The sequence below is a fragment of the Chiloscyllium punctatum genome, chromosome 24, assembly GCF_047496795.1.
Source record: "Chiloscyllium punctatum isolate Juve2018m chromosome 24, sChiPun1.3, whole genome shotgun sequence".
NCBI classification, from domain to species: Eukaryota; Metazoa; Chordata; class Chondrichthyes; order Orectolobiformes; family Hemiscylliidae; genus Chiloscyllium; species Chiloscyllium punctatum.
In genome coordinates, this window is record NC_092762.1 from 86,972,871 (window position 1) to 86,993,319 (window position 20,449).

The following is a 20,449-nucleotide window of genomic DNA, read 5'->3' on the forward strand; positions in this document are numbered from 1 at the left end:
ACGTAATATAATATGTATTATATTCGCAGACACATCAGTGTCCAGGCTAGCATTAAGCTACTCAACTACAACTGACAAGCACACTTCTATAAAGGTGCCGTACTTCAGGTAATGTCGCGTAAGATGCTGCCAGAGACTGTTAAACCCTCACGTCATATGCTATGCTATAATAATAATACAATGAGCATGTCTCTTGACTGTGTACTGACAGTGAGACATAAGACAAAGATAAAATCTTTTTTCCAAAAGATAAAAGAATTATGTCAAACACATATATGTGATGTACATAGACATTTGTTGTCAATTCAGTATTTATAAAAGGGTAAAATAAAGTTCATAAGACTAGCATTTCAAAATTAGGTGTTCTGCTTTGGAGGTTTTATATCTCCCTCTGATCTGGTGATTGTATACCAGTCTGGAGATACGTGTTCTCTGTTGCATTGGTTTGATGTCTTGGTTGTCTTGCTGCTTGTTGCTGTCACTCAGTATTGTTGTTGGAGTTTTCTTTCTTGCTGTCTTTGTGCATGAATGGTGTGTCATTCATTTGTCTCAAGAGGCTTTTGTTCTTTACAACATAGAATCGTGATTAGTAAAACTTTGTACAAACTTGGCTGATTGCATATTTTAGAAACATTTGCTGGTATCAGGTATTGGTCTTTCGAATATGCATTCTGTCCAGAGGTCAGTTTTGACAGTTCTCAACCTACTCGTCCTCCATGTATCTCATTCATTCTCCTCAGTCTATGAAGAAGAATGTGTATCGGAATAGTTAGACAATTGGTTGTTAGTAAGGTTGTGTACACTTGCCTTCCAAGCACAGTGCTGGATTGGTGATTCCCTTCTCAACTGGTATTGCACAAAAATGCTGCAATACAATGCAAAAATCTTGTTTTGTTGCCCAATGTTTAATGATCATAGACTTGATGTATTTAGCATACATTCTGTTAAACCGGTTAATCATGTACAGTGGGGTGATAATGGGATAAGGGTCACTCTCATCTTAGTCTTTAAAGAATTTGCCCATTTATTGTGGTCAGTCGTTCAAAATTATTTACTTCAAGACACCATGCACGATGTCAAAGATCATGCTTGTTATGTTGCTAAGTCACCAAAAGTTGGGAAATTTGGAGAAGTGATAAATCACAAGGTTGCAATCCTCCCTATGCACTGAGAATAAGTCTGTTACTGCATTCATTCAAGGACTGGATGGAATATTTAATGGATGTAGCCGCTTTGTCCAGTGCTCAGGTCGGTACATTTTCATGCCTCATGCATTCACGAGGTATTGAATATCCTTTTTCATCCCTGTCCAGGACACAGATTCATATGCCAGCTGTGAGTCCAATACCTATGTGTCCCGAGTGTAATGTGGACATGATATCTTGGCATAATGCTTTTGATATTAGGACTTGTTTGCCCTTGAAAATATCTTGCCATGATATACTAAGTTTATGTTTGTTTCGCAAGAATGAACAAATCTTCTCAGCTACTTCTTTTAAAACTGTCAAGTCACCCTGTCTAGTAGTCTTTTGCATCTCTTGTAGTTGTTTATATTCACCATTTGCCAACTGCTGATACTGTCTCTGGCCGCTGGGGAAAAAAAATCACCCTTGAAAACGTCTTCAACTTCATAACCTAGAGCATCATCTAGATCAAAAAGAAAATCTTGGATTGTGTGTATGTTGGATAATCTGCTTAATCTGTCTGATCCCTGTCTTATGTCTGTCTTCAAAATCAAATGCCTGCATCTCTTCAACTGAAAACCGATGTGGTTGTGCATTCATTAGTGGTTTACAGCCAATTTCTGGTGGTCTATAATCTGTTTCAATGATGAATTTCTTGCTAAGTAAGTATCTCTGAAACCTTTATAATGCCAAATGCTAGAACTAGTATCTTATGCTCCATTTTGCAATAGTTGGCCGGTGCGGAAGACAAGGTTTTCAAATCAAAATAAATAGTTTTCTCACTCTACAGAGTGCACACACCCAGGCCTTTTTGTAATGCATCCACTTCAAGAATTGTGACTTTCTTGGGGTTGAAGAACTGCAGTAGGCAAGATCTTGCTGAAAGAACCTGCTTGAGAGAATCAAAGATGTCTATGTGTCTTGTCTCATGGAGGGGAAGTCTGTCAGTAGAGATGCTTGTTCCACAAAGCTGAGAGGAAGCTGAAAAATCCTGAGGAAACATCACAGATCTTTAACCTGTGGGGTCAGCCTTGGGTAAGCATTCTCAATCTTACCTGGATCAGGATGGATTCCGTGAGTGGAAGTCAATGAATCCAAAGAATCTCGTCTGGCTGCTGATGGTGCTTTTCAATGTCAGTCATGTCATTACACATTCATCAATGGGTGAAGGTTCTGGTTCTGCTATCCCATCTTTGCTATTATGACCATGATTTAAAAAGCAACACAAAGGCAACCAGCTTTATTTTCAGTAATCCTATCTAAGTGCTACTGGAATATGTCTTAACAAACCTAGAGGAGAAAGTGAGGACTGCAGATGCAGGAGATCACTGCTGAAAATGTGTTGCTGGAAAAGCGCATCCTGACCTGCTCTAGGTTAAGAAATCTAGAGCCCAACTAACCATCGGAACCAGTACTATCCAGATGGTGTGCTAAATGTAGTGAGCTCTTTAGATTTTTCTGCTAGATGGCATTGAATTGTGGAGGCAACGAGCTCCTGCAGTAGCTACGCACCCTTGTCTGCGCAAGTTTTGAGAAGATTTGTAGCTCAGGTTGAAATTTTGGATGTAGATTTGCTCGCTGAGCTGAAAGTTTCATTTCCAGACGTTTCGTTACCTTACAAGGTAACATCTTCAGTGTACCTCATGTAAAACAATGCTGAAAATTCCGGCTTTCTATTTATATGTGTGGGTTTCTTTGAGTTGGTGATGTCATTCCCGGTGGTGAAGTCACTTCCTGTCCCTTTTCTCAGGTGGTGGTAGATGGGGTCTAACTCGATGTGTTTGTTGATAGAGTTCTGTTTGGAATGCCATGCTTCTAGGAATTCTCGTGCATGTCTTTGGGCAGAATGGGCACCCAATGAACACAGTCTGCCGATTTCTCAGCAACAAACCCAAACAAGCAGACAAAACACGTCCAGAAACCCCAGCCACTCTCCCCTACATCAAAGACATCTTGGAAATAACTGCCTGACTACTCAGAACCCTTGGCATCATGGTAGCCCACAAACCCACCAACACACTAAAACACCAGCTAATGAACTTGAAAGACCCTGTACAGACAACAAGCAAAACTAATGTAATTTACAAAATACCTTGCAAGAACTGTAACAAACACTACGTTGGACAAACAGGCAGAAATCTAGCCACCAGGATACATGAACACCAACTAACCACAAAAAGACATGACCCTCTCTCACTAGTATCCTCACATACAGATGAGGATGGACACTACTTCGACTGGGACGATACATCCATCCTAGGACAAGCCAAACTAAGACACACACAAGAATTCCTAGAAGCACAGCATTCCAACCGGAACTCTATCAACAAACCCATCGAGTTAGACTCCATCTACCACCCCCGAGAAAAGGAACAGGAAGTGACTTCACCACCGGAAATAACATCACTACAGGAAATGACATCACCAACCCAAAGAAACCCAAACATATAAATAGAAAGCAGGAATTTTCAGCATTGCTTCGCTTGAGGTCCACTGAAGGTGTTACCTAGTAAGGTAACGAAACGTCTAGAAATGAACCTTTCAGCTCAGTGAGCAAACCTACATCCAAAACCCTTGTCTGCCTTATCAGAAGGAAGGTGGCATCCAAGGAGAGCTCCAAGATGCCACAGATGTGAGCGTTTTCAAAAAAAGGAACAAATCCGACTGTGATAACTACAGGGGAATCTTCTTGCAGTCGACCGTTGGAAAAGTCATCGCCACGGTCTACTTCAACTGTCTCCTCCCTGTGGCTGAGAAATCTCACTGCGGCTTCCAGCTATGGAGGGACACAACAGACATGATTTTCACTGCGTGATAGCTGTTCGCAATCTACCTCGTTGCAAAGCTTCACCTCATCACTGATCAGTTCGTAACTGGAGTGGAGCTAACCTACAGAACCACCAGGAAATTGTTCAACCTCAACTGTCTTCAATCCAAAGTCAAAGTAACTTAAACCACTGTCACCGAGCTGCAGTACGTGGATGATGCTTGTGCATGTGCAAATTCAGAAGACAAGTTCCAGACCATCATCAGCACCTTTAGGGAGGCATATGAGAGCATGGATCTCACCCTGAACATCTGCAAGACAAAGATCCTCAACCAACCTGACCTGGCATTGCCAATCATCAAGGTTCACAGGGAGGTCTTAGAGAACGCTGGCCACTTCCAATTCCTTGGGCATGTCCTGCTGACTAAAGCAGTTATGGATGAAGAGATCCATAACTCCAGTGAGCGAGCGCAGCCTTCGCTTGTCTGAGGAAAAGGATATTTGAAGATGACAACATCAGATCCAACACCAAAATCATGGTTTTACAGAGCTGTGGTAGTTCCTGCTCTTGTTTATTGGTCTGAGATGTGGACTGTCTACATCAGACATCTCAAGGTGTCGGAGCAGAATCATCAATGCTGCCTGCTGGGAGGACAGATGCAGCAACACCAGCGTCGTCAACCAGACCAACATCGACAGCATTGAGGTACTGACCACCCTTGATTGGCTAGGCACAATGCCTGCATGAACAACGTGAGACTCCCCAAGCAGCTGCTCTACTCCCAGCTCTGAAACAGCAGGTGAACTCTAGGTGAACGGAGGAAGCACTTCAGTGATACCCTCAAGACTTCATTGCGGGAATGCCACACTTCTCCAGACACCTGGGAATCACAGGCCAAAGGCCGTCCAACATGGAGGAGCATTAAGGAAGGCGTCAAACACCTTGAGACTTTGTCAGGAAAAGGCAGAAGCCAGGCCAAAGCACTACCACACCTATCCCAAGTGCAGCAGAGTCTACAGAAGCCGCATTGGACTGTATAGCTACCTATGGACTCACCCAGCGAGTGGAGGAGAGTCATCTTCATCTCTAAGGGACTGCCAGTGATGATACTAAATATCCATGTTTCAAATCTTGTTTTGAAAAGGATATTACTCTAGCATACAATTAGGAGTAGAAGTAGGCCATTTAGCCCCTTGACCTTGCTCCAACACAATTTCCAATGAACTCTATAAGCAAGAGTGGAGCAACTAACTACAGAGCACTGATCAAGCACAAAAGTCTACAACGTATAGTCCTCACCACGGTTCTGCATGGCACTGAATCATGGGGTGTGTAGACCTTCTCGAGTATTTCCATCAGGGCTGCCTCTGCACTGACCTTATAAAACATTGAAGTTCAGCATTGAGACCATCGTATGAGAAAATTAATTGCATTGAGAGGGTCACATTGCCTGGGTGGATGACCGTCATCTATGCAAGATGGTATGAGAGCTGTACCCTGGTATATATGTGGCAGATCAGCCATTGCCAGTGGCACATATGGGTCATGTGTGGCAATCCCTGGAGATACTATGTAAGGAGTGCTAAGGAGGCCATTGAGACTGAGCAAAGAGCCAGCATGATAGCAAACAAGAGGAGAAGGATAGATCTAATTGTCCCCAGTAGCTACTAAATCTTAAGAATGCGAGGCAACATTATTGAAAGATACAAGATTCTTCTGTGGCTAGACAAGTTAGGTGAGGAAAGATTGTTTCCTCTTGTGGTAGAATCTAGAACCAGAGGGCATAATCTCAAAATACGGGGTTGTCCATTTGAAAAGACGAGGAATTTCTTCTTAAGAGTAGTGAATCTGTGGAATTGTTTACCATGGAGGGTTGTCAAGGCTGGGTTCCTAATTGTATTCAAGAAATATATTAATTAGTAAGGGAATCAAGAGTTATGAGGAAAAGGCAAGAAAGTTGAATTGAGGATTATCAGATCAGCTGTGATCTCATTGAATGGCAGAGCATTCTCAATGGACCAAATGGCCTACTCTGCTCTTATGGTTCACTTGTAACTACTGTTGGAGAGTTTGTTGGACTAACCACCAGAGGGCTGCAACTAATGAGTTCAACCTTCCTAAAATCTTCAATCACTTAAAAATGCCAAGAGAAGAAGAGTAAATTCAGTGGTGGAGTCACTGTATACTTAGTCCACAAGTAAGTGTTTGCCTTCCATTCCTCTGTGGAGGCTTCTGCATCTTTTCCCTAAGTTAAGTGCAGTGCAATTTTTGTTTGTTCCTTTTACTGGTTTTACTTCTCCCTCCTTTTAGTTTTCTACTTTGTGCTTCTGTTGCCTTTCTATTTTTCTAAAATTTTCTCCTTTTTACTGACCTTGGTCTCTTTAAGAACCACACTTGTGGTTTAAAAATTGTAAGCTTTTAGTTTTAGGTTCTGGTGATAAGTTGTGTATGTGTGGAGAGATTATGTCAAGTGGTTTTTCTTCTATCTTTACACTGATTTCAAATGATTTCAAATGTTGGAATCAACCAAGAATCAACAGGTAAGTCTTCTCAGTGTAGAAAGTATTTTAGTAGTGTTTTTAAGTGATAGTTCTTGTAAGAGGGTTGTGTGGCTGTACCTTCGGAATCATTTCAATGCCACCTTTTAAAAATCAGAACTTCAAGCTCTTGATTTTATTTTCAAAGAAAGAGAACTCATTGATAAGGGTCTGTAGCATTTGATGTTGATTGTATTGGTAACTTCAGCCTTTTATGCTTTAAGGAAAAGGACTCCTGGAAATTTCTTGCATTCTGAAGGAACTCTGATTTTATTTAAAATAAACTTGCTCTGTTTTCTAGCTGATCAATGCCATATCTACAGACTTACAGAACTATCTGTCATCTCAGAACTGATGCTAGTTTTAGTCTGATTTCTCTGATGTTTGGAACTGTTGCCTAGTTTGTTTTCAATCAATTTCCAAATATCTGCACTGCTGCTAACTAGGATGTGGGTTTTGCCTCCAGCAGGGTATCTTTACCTGATAGCAATATAGAAAGTAGAAGCAAGTGAAAGCTATTCAGCCCTTCAGACTTGCTTCACTATTCAACTGATCTTCCAACTCAGTACCTTGTTCCCACTTTCTCCCTATACCCTTTGGTCCCTTTAGCCCTAAAGAAAAATATCTAACTCCTTCTCAAAAACATTCAATGTTTTGGCCTCAACCACTTTCTGTGGCAGAGAATTCTATAGACTCACTGCTCTCAGGAAGAAGAAATTTCTTCTCATCTTAATCCGAAAAGTCTCTATATCCTTATATTATGACCAATGTTCTGGATTCCCTGGTCATTCTTCCTGCGATTACCTTGCCTAATCATATTAGAATTTTATAGGTTTATGATGCAGCAATGCTTATGTTATTCCTTGTAACATGAGGAACCAGATGTGGGTTATACAGTTTGACAAATCCAATAGATGTTTAATACACCTCATTAATATCTACAAATGTTACTTTCACAGGCACATCAGTGTCTGGGCTAACAATAAACTGTTAGATTACAACTGAGGCCCTCAGTTCCAGTTTATGCTTCAAATGAAACCATAAGATACAAGATACAGCATCAAGATTAGGCTATCAAGTCTGCTCCGCTTGCTCCCAAGTAAGATGGAGCTTGCAATTTTTTTTCCCTTTGATCAAACCTTGATCCAGTGATAATATGATGATCATGGCTCGTAAAGGTATATTGGCACATTGACTGTGAGACATTACATAATGTTTCCAGTTAAGACATTTACCAGAGTCATGCTAATGTTCTGATGAGGTTTCAGATCTTTTATCCATCAACTGTTTTTCTCTGTACTGACCTTGCTTCACCTGCTGGTTATTTCTAATGTTCCTATTTTAATTTAAGAACACAAAAAAAAAGCAGCAAGAATGACCACCTTGAGTCTGCTTCTAGAATTCAGTAAGATTATAGCTGAACTTTGACATTGGCTCTACATGTATTGAATCCCTTGGTGGTTGAAGGTCTACTGATCTTAATCTTGAATGTACAGCACATAACAAAGCATCCACAGTTATCTTGGATAGAAAATTCAATTATTTAAAACTCTCTGAGCCAAGAGAATCTCACATCTAGAAAGGGTAACTTAACCAAACCATTTTGTTTTCTTTATTTTGTGGAATGTGAGCATTGCTGGTAAAGCCAGCATTGGTTGCTCATGCCTAATTGACTTTGAACCATGGCAGCTTGCTTGGTTATTTCAGAGGGTAATTATGAATCAACCATATTATTGCGATTTTATTGTGATTAAATTGTAGGCCAATTTAAAAGGTAAGGGCAAAAGGTTTCCTTTTCTGAAGGGCATTATTGAACCAGATTTTGTGAATATGGCAATCAATGATCGTTTCATCGCACCATTATTCAGATAAACTTTCAGTTCCAATTTAGTCATTAACTGTAAGTCTGGCCCAGAGTGGGAAAAGTAGAAAAGGAAGATTTATTTGCTAACTTTTTTTTAAAAAATTCTATTTTAAAGATTTTTGCTTGACCCAAAAAGCAACGAGTACAAGTATTATAAGCAAAAAGTGGCACAGTTCTCTAAAGAAAACACCTGCCAGTCAGGCATACCTGCTGCTGTTGAGAATGAAGGGTCAGAATGCAACACATCCACGGACAACACATCCAGTGGTCTCCAAGCTGAGTTCCTGACAGAGGTTGAAAGTTCAGCAACTTGTTCAACTGCAGAAGAAGGTATGGATGACATAACTGTTGTAAGAGAGAGGCTAGTCTGATTGCTATAAAGGAAAGCAAGACTTGCATTTACTTAGTGCCTTTCCGAGCATCCCAGAACACTTTACAGACACATAAGTACATTTGAAGTGCAGTCACTGTTTTAATGTGGGAAACACAGCAACCAATTTGTTCATAGCAAATTACACAGATGACAATGTGATAATGACCAGATAATTTTTGTTTTTAATAATCTTGATTGAAGACTGGATGTCAGCTAGGACACCACAGGGAACATTCTGCTCTTCAAAATAGCACAGTGGGAGCTTTTAAATAATAATGTTTTATCTTCCTCAGTACAGCACTGAAGTTTCAGTGAAGGGTTTATGCTCAAGTCTCTGGAGGGAGACCCAAGTCATAGAGATGCCAGAAGACTGGATGTTGGCTAACGTGGTGCCACTGTTTAAGAAGGGTGATGAGGACAAGCCAGGGAACTATAGACCAGTGAACCTGATGTCGGTAGTGGGCAAGTTGCTGGAGGGAATCATGAGGGACAGGATGTTTATGTATTTGGAAAGCAAGGACTGATTAGGGATAGTCAACATGGTTTCGTGCGTGGGAAATCATGTCTCACAAACTTGATTGAATGTTTTGAGGAAGTAACAAAGAGGATTGATGAGGGCAGAGCAGTACATGTGATCTACATGGACTTCAGTAAGGCGTTCGACAAGGTTCCCCAAGGGAGACTGATTTGCAAGGTTAGATCTCATGGAATACAGGGAGAACTAGCATTTGGATACAGAATTGGCTCAAAGGTAGAAGACAGAGGGTGGTGGTGGAGGGTTGTTTTTCAGACTGGAGGCCTGTGACCAGTGGAGTGCCACAAGGCTCGGTGCTGGGTCCTCTACTTTTTTGTCATTTACATAAATGATTTGGATGCAAGCATAAGAGGTACAGTTAGTAAGTTTGCAGATGACACCAAAATTGGAGGTGTAGTGGACAGCAAAGAAGATTACCTCAGATTACAACAGGATCTTGACCAGATGGGCCAATGGGCTGAGAAGTGGCAGATGGAGTTTAATTCAGATAAATGCAAGGTGCTGCATTTTGGGAAAGCAAATCTTAGCAGGAGTTATTCACTTGATGGTAAGGTCCTAGGGAGTGTTGCTGAACAAAGAGACCTTGGAGTGCAGGTTCATAGCTCCTTGAAAGTGGAGTCACAGGTAGATGGGATAGTGAAGAAGGTGTTTGGTATGCTTTCCTTTATTGGTCAGAGTATACAGTACAGGAGTTGGGAGATCATGTTGCGGCTGTACAGGACATTGGTTAGGCCACTGTTGGAATATTGCGTGCAATTCTGGTCTCCTTCCTATCGGAAAGATGTTGTGAAACTTGAAAGAGTTCAGAAAAGATTTACAAGGATGTTACCAGTGTTGAAGGATCTGAGCTACAGGAAGGGGCTGAACAGGCTGGGGCTGTTTTCCTTGAGCGTCAAAGGCTGAGGGGTGACCTTATAGAGGTTTACAAAATTAAGAGGGGCATGGATAGGGTAAATAGGCAAAGTCTTTCCTGGGGTCGGGGAGTCCAGAACTAGAGGGCATAGGTTTAGGGTGAGAGGGGAAAGATATAAAAGAGACCTACGGGGCAACTTTTTCACACAGAGAGTGGTACATGTATGGAATGAGCTGCCAGAGGAAGTGATGGAGGCTGGTATAATTGCAACATTTAAAAGGCATTTGGATGGGTATATGAATAGGAAGGGTTTGGAGGGATATGGGCCGGGTGCTGGCAAGTGGGACTAGATTGGGTTGGAATATCTGGTCGGCATGGACGGGTTGGACCGAAAGGTCTGTTTCCATGCTGTACATCTGTATGGCTCTATGACTCTATAACTAGGAGCAGTAGTCAGCCATCCTAGCCTGGTCTGCCATTCAATAAGATCATGGCTGATTGTTTTGTGGCCTCAGCTCCACTTACCCGGCCTCTCGCTCTAACCCTTAATTCCTTTACTGTTCAAAAAATTGTCTAAGCTTTACTGAGGAAGCCTCAACCACTTCTCTCGGCAGGAAATTCCATAGATTCACAACCCCCGGTTGAAGAAGTTCCTTCTCAGTTCAGTCCTAAATCTGCTACCCATAATCTTGATGCTATGCCTGCTTGTCCTAGTTTCACCCGCCAGTGGAAAAATCCTCTCTACTTCTATCTTATCTATTCCCTTCATTATTTCATATGTTTCTATAAGATTTCCCCCCCCCCCTTCTAAATTCCAATGAATGTAATCCCATTCTGATCAGTCTCTCCTCATAGGCCTACCCCCTTAACTCCAGATTCAACCTAGTGAACCTCCTGTAGTGTCAGTACATCCTTTCTCAAGTAAGACAGAAACTGCACACAGTACTCCAGGTGTGGCCTCACCAGCACCCTGTACAGCTGCAACATAACCTCCCTGCTTTTAAACTCAATCCCTTTAGCAATGAAGGACCAGTTTCCATTTTGCCTTCTTAATTACCTGTTGCACGTGCAGACCAACCTTCTGTGATTCATGCACACAGACACCCAGGTCAGTCTGCATAGCAGTGTGCTGCTATTTCTTACCATTCAAGTAATATTCCTTTTTACTGTTGTTCCTATTGAAGTGGATGACTTCATATTTATTAACATTTGTACTCCATCTGCCAGACATTTGCCCACTCATTTAAAACTATCTATGTCCCTTTGCAAAGTTTCACGGTCCTCTGCACACTTTGCTCTACTACTCATTTTAGTGTCATCTGCAAATTTTGGCAATCCACAACTCCAAATCCTCTATGTAAATTGTGAATAGTTGTGGTCCCAACACTGATCCCTGAGGCACACCACTAGTCACTGATTCCCAACCAGAATAGCACTCATTTATCCCCGCCCTTTGCTTCCTGTTGGTTCACCAATCCTCTATTCATTGCTAATACAGTGCCCATAACACTTTGCATCTTTGTCTTATGCAGCTGCCTTTTGTGTGGCATCTTGTTGAATCCCTTTTGGAAATCTAGGTACACCACATCCACTGGTTCCCGTTGTCCACTGTGTTCATAATGTCTTCATAGAATTCCAAAAGATTTGTTAAGCATGACCTGCTCTTCATAAACCCACGCTGCATCTACCCAATGGGACAATTTCTATCTAGATGTCTTGCTGTTTCTTCCCTGATAATAGACTCGGGCATTTTCCCCACAACCGAAGTTAAGCTAACTGGTCTATAATTCCCCATCTTTTGTCTACCTTCCTTTTTAAACACTGGTGTCACATTTGCTGTTTTCCAATCTGCTGGAATTGCCCCAGAGTCCAGTGAATTTTGGAAAATTATTAGTGCATTTGCTATCTCGCCCGCCATCTTTTTTAGCACTGTGCCATGCATTCCATCAAGGCCAGGAGACTTGCCTACCCTCAACTCTGTTAGTTTGCCCAACACTACCTCTTTCAAAGTTTGGGGGAAGATTTGTAGCTCGGGTGCTCGTTGTTGTGGTTCTGTTCGCCGAGCTGGGAATTTGTCTTGCAAACATTTCGTCCCCTGTCTAGGTGACATCCTCAGTGCTTGGGAGTCTCCTGTGAAGCGCTTCTGTGCTGTTTCCTCTGGCATTTATAGTGGCCTGTCTCTGCCGCTTCCGGTTGTCAGTTCGAGCTGTCTGCTGTAGTGGCCGGTATATGTGTCAACAAACACATCGACCTGGACCCAATATACCGGCCACTACAGTGGACAGCTCGAACTGACAACCGGAAGCGGCAGAGACAGGCCACTATAAATGCCGGAGGAAACAGCACAGAAGCGCTTCACAGGAGGCTCCCAAGCACTGAGGATGTCACCTAGAGAGGGGACAAAACGTTTGCAAGACAAATTCCCAGCTCGGCGAACAGAACCACAACAACTACCTCTTTCGTGATAATGATTATTTCCTGGTCCTCACCTACCTTCGTCTCTTTGTCAATTACTGATATGTTATTCATGTCCCCCACTGTGAAGACCGACACAAAATACCTATTCAGTGCCTCGGCCATTTCCTCATATCTCATGACTAAATCCACCTTCCCATCCTCTAAAGGACCAATGTTTACTTTAGCCACTTTTTTGTATGTTTATAGAAACTTTGGCTATCTGTCTTTATATTCTTAGCTAGTTTTTTTTCTCATAATCTATGTTACTTCTTATAGCTCTTCTTATGGCTTTCTGTTGACCTTTAAAGCTTTCCCAATCTTCTAGTTTCCAACTGATCTTGGCCACTTTGTATGCTTTCCCTTTCAATTTTGATAGCCTCCCTTATTTTCTTAGATATCCATGGCAAATTACTACTTTTCCTACAGTCCTTCCTTTTCACTGGAATATACTTTTGCTGAGCACTTTGAAAAATTGCTTTGAATGTCCTCCACTGTTCGTCAGTTGTCCCACCATAAAGTCTTTACTTCCAGTCTACTTTAGCCAACTCTTCCCTCATCCTATTGTAGCCTCGCTTGTTTAAGCACAGGATCCTTGCAATATAAGTTATGAAATTTAATTATTCCTGTCGCATTACACAGGACAGGATCGAGGATAACGTGCTCTCTCGTCGGTTGCATTATATACTGTTCAAGATAACTATCACGGATACATTGAATGAAGTCCTAGTCAAGTCTGTCCTTGAATCCTGACTGACCTGGTTCAACCAATCAACATGTAGATTAATATTCCCCGTGATAATTGCCATACAGTTTTAACAGGCATTAGTTATTTCTTTTGTTTATTGCCTGTCCCAATGTATTATTATTTGGTGGCCTATAGACTACAGACTTTTTCTTCTTAGAATTTCTAATTTCCACCCAAATGGATTCAGCTTTATTCTCCATAGAACTTCTTATCATCACTCACCACCGCCCTGATGTCATCCTTAAATAGTAGAGCTACACCATCTCCCTTACCTCCCTGTCTGTCCATCTGTATAGTCTGGGTCCACAACCTTCTGAACCAGGCAAGAGTGCTAAGCATTGAGCCACAACCAACACAAAGTTATGTCACAGTACTGTTGATTTATATTGTGGCAGCATTTGATGTTAGATCCTTCTGAAGGTGTTTGGCTGCATGATTACATGAAAGGTGTTATATAATGCCAGTTATTTGACCTTTAGGTTTTGTCTGTTCAAAGAATTTTAAATTACTTTAAATTATCACTGATCTGTTGCACCAGATCTGACCTGCAACTTGGGTCATTTAGGCACTTAAGTAAATGTAGTTAAACTGCCTCTGCTTACTAATTCATCCATTTAATCAGCTGATTTCAAACCCAGGATAAACAACTAGTTATGCGATGGAGAACATCTGACTTGTATGTCATTCTTAATTAAGGTTTCTGTATAAGCAGGTTATTGACTGGTACTGAATTGAAACCAGACTCATTATTAATCTGTGATAAAAGTAAAGGTATCTATTCAGATTACAAACTAGAGAGGTTTTACTGGGTCTGAGGCAAATTGTTCATGAAAGAAAGCTTAAATTCTTGTTTAGGAGTAAACAATTCCAATTTATATGGTGGCACAGTGGTTAGCACTGCTGCCTCACAGCGCCAGAGACCCGGGTTCAATTCCCGCCTCGGGCAACTGTCTGTGTGGAGTTTGCATATTCTCCTTGTGTCTGCATGGGTTTCCTCTGGGTGCTCCAGTTTTCTCCCACATTCCAAAGATATGCAGGTTAGGTGAACTGGCCATGCTAAACTGCCCATCGTGTTAGGTGAACGGGCAAATGTAGGGGAATGGGTCTGGGTGGGTTGCTCTTCAAAGGGTCGGTGTGGACTTGTTGGGCCGAAGGGCCTGTTTTCACACCGTAAGTAATCTAATCTTTAAAAAAAGAATTGTGTGCATTGTCATATAAAGGGAATAAGACAACTACTTGTTCACAAGGACTATTTAGATTTGTAATTGTCTTAAGGTTCTGAGCTCAGATTTATAACACCTTTTGAGTCCATCATTTTGACCAGAAAAGTGATGTTGATGCAAGTAATGTCTGTAAAGCAGTGCCAGATATGCTGTATGCTGAATACATGTCCATGTTTAAATATCATTGTTTTGCAAAATAAGTTATGAATCAAATCTCAATTCTCTAATGTTATCCTGAAGAACACTAGGATATAAGATTTTGTTTTCCCAGTTGTCTACCATATCCAAAAGGTCTCACTTATCCAAAAGTTTGTTCCTGAAAAAGCAGACCACCTCCACGGCCAGTCTTCCAAGTTTGTGCCTTAACACATGGGTGCTAAACTGAACAGAATTTCATCACCAAGGCTGATCTGTCTGCCTCTGCCAATATGCACATTTTACATTAAAATTACAGCACTGCATAAATATTTACGATTCAGGATACAGCTAGTCTGTGTCTTGGAGTCAGTTAGCCCTCCATGTTACATGTGAATGGTGTGAGGGAGTCCATGATGAATTAGGTGAGGAAGTGTAATTTTAAAAATTTACAGCAAGTCACTGTTGTTCTCACTGAGTGATTAGTGCTTTCTGAAACTAAACTTGCTTTCTCTGTAGGTGATTCTCTCAGTGACACCAAGACAAAAACCACTGCAGAAAAACTGGCCAAGTTTGTGGCTGAATGTGGCCCAGACCTTGAAGAGATTGCAATTGAAAATAACCGGGATAATCCAACCTTCTGGTAAGAGTACAGAGACTGATGTGTCAGAGACCCAAGTGTGTATGACAGGACTTGGCCCTAGTCATAGTTGGGGAGGGGTAACCTTAAACTGACCAACCCAAGAGGGTCAGTGTAACTTGTATGCTGTTATCATCTAGCAAATAGAACAATGGGCCAATTAGTTCATCACAGCTGGTTTGCTTGCTGTTTTTATCTGTTTTTGAAAATGCTGAAGTTGTGAAGAATGATTTCTAATTGATAGAATTTTTTTAGACCAGAGTGAATGATTTTAGTACAGCTCCCCACAATATTTCAAGCAAAGTCCCTGTTGTAATGTAGGAAGTGAAGCAGCCACTATTGACATGGCAGGATCCAATAAATGATCAAATAATCTGGTTGTAAGCAGTTGCTTGAGAGAATGCTGCCCTGTTGTAAATGCCATCTTTCAAATGAAACATTAAACATTATGGAAATAGCCTTCTCTTAGAAGAAGAGAATGTTGGTTACCCTGGTCCAGTAATCACCCCCTTGGTCAGTATACAAAAATAGGATTACCTGGTAGTTAATGCATTGCAGTTGGAGAGATCTTGCAATGTGCAAAATGTCTGCTGAATTGAGTACATTACAACAGTTAAGATAAAACTCTTCAAGGATAATTCACAGCCTGAGGTCAAGATAGACATGATAGGCTGCTGTCCTCCAACAATAGACATGAGAGTACATGATGTCTGCAGCTTTTCACCATCCTCTTGCTCAGAGCAGACATGCTGATTTGTTTTTTTGGAGATGAGGTGATCACAGTGGTTCCTTTTTCTTGTGTGTCTGCAGGTTTCTGTATGATGAGAATAGTTCTTACTACAAATACTATAAGGAGAAGGTGAAGGAATACAGTGGGATGATAGAGAAATCTGATACTTCCATGGATCCTGCACCAGAGGGAGCATCTTTGGGGCGTTCAGTTCTTCCCAGAAAACGGAAAGGCCTGACTTTGAAAGTGGGCATGCTGCCTCCGAAAAAAATCCGCCCAAAGGCTGCATCATCGCCAGGTACACATTGACAAAGTGAAGCCAAATTGTTTTTGTTTCACAAAGAAGTATACATCATAGAGTCATTGATCAGAGATCAACGCAGTAGTTTCTGCATCAAGGGAGGTGATTGCCTTGTGGTATAATTGCAAGACTATTCATCCAGAGACCCAGATAAAGTTCTGGGGATCTGGGTTCAGATCCTTCTGTGGTAAATATTGGAATTTGACTCCCAAAATCATCTGAAATTAACAGCCTCATGATAATAATGAAGCCATTAATGATTCCTAATGAAGGGCTAATGCTCAAAACATCAATTCTCCTGCTCCTCGGATGCTGCCTGACCTGCTGTGCTATTCCAGCACCACACTCTCGACTCTGATCTCCACCATCTACAGTCCTCACTTTCTCCCACTATTACTGATTGTCAGAAAAACCCATCTGATTCACTAATGCACTCCAATGGAGGAAACTGCCTTCCTTACCTGGTCTGGCCTATATGTGACTCCAAACCCACCAAATTTTGTTTTAAATTGTTTATCCGTGGTGGTTTGTAACTTGCAATTGATTTGGAATTCGTTTAATTTTTTTCAACAAGTTGCTGCCTCAGATCCGCAGCTTTTAATGTTAAAAAACAAATTCTGTGAAAGTTCCTGGCAGGTCACTTGCTCATGTTCCAGACTCAAAACCACCTCAATACCATGCTGAAGTGTCAGCCTGTGTTATGTAAGCAAGTTGAGTGGTGTTTGAAACAACTACCTTCTAGCCTAGATGCAATTAAAGTACCTGAATGGAGCTTGACATAGTTGCTCAAATCTGTGTAGCAAATAGGTTTGACATTTCAATATACTTGTGACCCGTTTGGGTCAGTCTTAGTTTAGCAACAGCGATTGCTCTCTATGTTGAGTATCTTTATAGGATTCCCCGCACACTGCCCTATATCAGATAGTGCAATAGTGGCACCCAGAGGTTAAACAAGCAACGTTCCCGAGACATGGACCACATTTTGTCCTTCAAACATCTATTTCCTTATATGCCCCACTAGACATTAGTTCCACACTGAATGAAGTTTCAACAATTTAAGAAGCTTAATTTCACAGTTTTGTGAACATATAGAGCAACAGATATGATTAGATTCGCTTAAGATCAATTAGCAAACCTTTGTTCACCGAATATTTGGAGGGATATGGACCAGGTGGGACTAGATTGGGTTGGGATATCTGGTCGCATGAACGGGTTGGACCGAAGGGTCTGTTTCTATGTTGTACATCTCTATGACTCTATGACTATGACTATTGTAAAGGTAACAAATGTATGACACTGTCAACACCCGAATGATGTTATTTAAACAGTAAACCTTCTCTGCATTCTGTCCTATATTCAAGAGCAGAATCTCTCTTTCTCTCCACTCCCCCCACCCCACCCCCCCTTGATTTTTTTAAGATCTTTTGCTGTTTAGCTTCACATGCAATGTTCTAATTTGGAAATGTTTCTCTGTGCCCCAAAAGTAGGAGGAGGTACTTTGGCCCTTTGAGCCTAGTCTGCCATTCATTACAATCATGACTGATCATTCATCTTAGTATCCTGTTTCTGCTTTCCTCCCTGACCTTTGAATCCTTTTGACCCAAAGTCTAACTCCAACTCCCCCTTGAAATTGTACAATGTGTTGGCCTTAACTGCTTTCGTTGGTAGCAAATTCCATAGGTTCATCAGTTTCTGGGTGAAAAAGTCCCTCTTCGTCTCAATCCTAAATGGTTTACCCCTTTATTGTCAGATGTGACTGCTGGTTCTTGACTCCCCAGTCATTGGGAATATCCTTCATGAATCTACACTGTGTGGGCTGATTAGAATTTTATATATTTGAGAAGTGCATACTGAAACCCAAGATAAGCTTATAAAAAGTTCTTGTTAAATAGTTGGAAGGATGAGTAGCAAGGATGACACGAAGAGACTGCAGAAGGATATAAACAGGTTAAGTGAATGGGCAAAAACTTGGAATATTACGTGGGAAAATGTGAGGTTATACACTTTGGTAAGAAGAATAGAGTAGTTGACTATTATTTAAACAGAGGAAGACTGCAGAAAGTTGTGTGATTTGATGGTCCATGTGAATAAATCACAAAAAGCTAGAATGCAAGTTTAGCAGGCAAGTGGAATGTTTATAACAAAAGGAAAGGAATATCAAAATAGGGAATCTTACTAAAACTATAATGGCACTAGTTAGATCACACCTTGAACACTGTGAACAATTTAGTCACCCCATGTATGGAAAGCTATATTGGCATTGGAGGCAATCCAGAAATGGTTCACTAAATTGATCTCTGACATGGAGGTGAAGGCAAAGTTAAGTAAGTTGGGTCCAACATTCCCCCGAAGCTACCTGGCTCCAATGTTCCATGCATTATTATTGTGGCATTGACTTGTGGTTCCAGAATTCCCTGCTGTGTATGGGCCTTGGAGGCCCACATAGCTAGTTAAACCAAAATTAAAGGAACATTGATTGAGCCTGTACTCGTTGAAGTTTAGAAGAATAAGAGGCAATTTTATTGAACTTTTAAACTCCTGTGGGAGCTTCACCAGGTAGGAGCTGTGAGATTCTTTCTCCTTATTGGAGAGCAGGCATAATCTCAAGATAAGAGATTTCTTTACTGCAGAGGGCTATCGGGGCTGGGTTGATTAAGTTTGTTCAAGGCTGAGACAGGCAGATCCTTAATCAGGAAGGGAATTAAGAGTTATGGGAAAAAGGCAGGAAAGTAGAGTTGAGGATCAGATCTCACACAATGGGCCACGAAAGGGTACCTCAGCACTGACATATTTGTGGTCTTAATGTGGCATCTGTTTGAAAAATTGCTTCTTAACAGTTTGTTAGTCTATCTCCATCCTCCTAACAGGGAACTGTTCTGAAAAATTATCCCCTTTGAAGCGAGCCTAAATTTAAAATCTCTTAATTTTAAATAACTATTATCTAAATCAACAGTGAAAAATTATACAAAAGACATAATAATCTAGAAAGCAAGCTTGTCATTCTGGCTGTGTGACTGTCATTCTCCTTTCATTTGTTGCTATAGTAACAAACGGAAATCACTAATGCGTTTGTGCTGTCATTTCAGTCCGAGAGTTAAAGAGAATTGGTTATGACAAGCCAACGTACAAACCGAAAAAAAAGACGGTAAGGTTGCAGACCATCAAGTATGGTCATCTCTATTACCATTTATCAATTCTCATGTCATGTTCCCAACCAAATATCATCCTGCTATTTTTTTAAGGCATCAATTCATTTATTAATTGTTTTTTCCATGGATGTTGAAGAGATTGCTATTCAAATACAGCAAATAGTTGAAAAAGAAATTACACAATTTTGTCCCACACGCCTGCAAATGTCAGACATGGATTGGTAGGCAGCATTATCTTGCCTCTTCACCGCCATGGTTTAGTTTAGATTAGATTAGATTACTTACAGTGTGGAAACAGGCCCTTCGGCCCAACAAGTCCACACCGACCCTCCAAAGAGCAACCCACCCAGACCCATTCCCCCTACACCTAACACTACGGGCAATTTAGCATGGCCAATTCACCTAACCATTCTTCATTCATTCTAGAAATTCATTCTAGAAATTTGAGCTTCATAATTCACTTGCAGAGGTGCTGTTCTTTGTGTGAGACATTACAATGAGGCCCTGCAGTTCTTCCGGTGAATGTAAAAGATCCCACAGCATTACTTCTACAAAAGAGAAGAAGAGTTCTCCCCAGCATTCAGAGATGTAACAGTTTATAGAGTCATACAGCGCAGGAACAGACCCTTCGGTCCAACCAGTCTATGCTGACCATAATCCCAAACTGAACTAGTCCCATCTGACTGCGCTTGGCCCTTATCCCTCCAAAGATTTCTTATTCATGAACTTGTCCAAATATCTTTTAAACATCATAACTGTACCTCCATCCACCACTTCCTCTGGAAGTTTATTCCACGCAACAAGCCATTTTCTATGCAAAGAAAAATGCCCCTCGTGTCTTTCTCCTGTCACCTTAAAAATATGCCTTGTAGTCTTGAAATCCCCCATCCTATGGAAAGCCACCTACCATTCACCTTATCTATACCTTCATTTTATACATCTCTCAACTTCCTAT

The 20,449-nt window shown here is 41.2% G+C and overlaps 1 protein-coding gene across 1 annotated transcript in view; it reads left to right on the plus strand.

Moving 5' to 3' along the window:
• Window positions 1-20,449, plus strand: part of LOC140494804 (SURP and G-patch domain-containing protein 2-like) — a 39,356-nt gene that overhangs the window by 11,984 nt on the left and 6,923 nt on the right. The window contains exons 4-7 of the mRNA XM_072594417.1: window positions 8,469-8,683; window positions 15,194-15,317; window positions 16,125-16,342; window positions 19,432-19,490. Coding sequence (XP_072450518.1) covers window positions 8,469-8,683; window positions 15,194-15,317; window positions 16,125-16,342; window positions 19,432-19,490 — 616 coding nt within the window. The remainder of the gene's footprint in view (window positions 1-8,468; window positions 8,684-15,193; window positions 15,318-16,124; window positions 16,343-19,431; window positions 19,491-20,449) is intronic.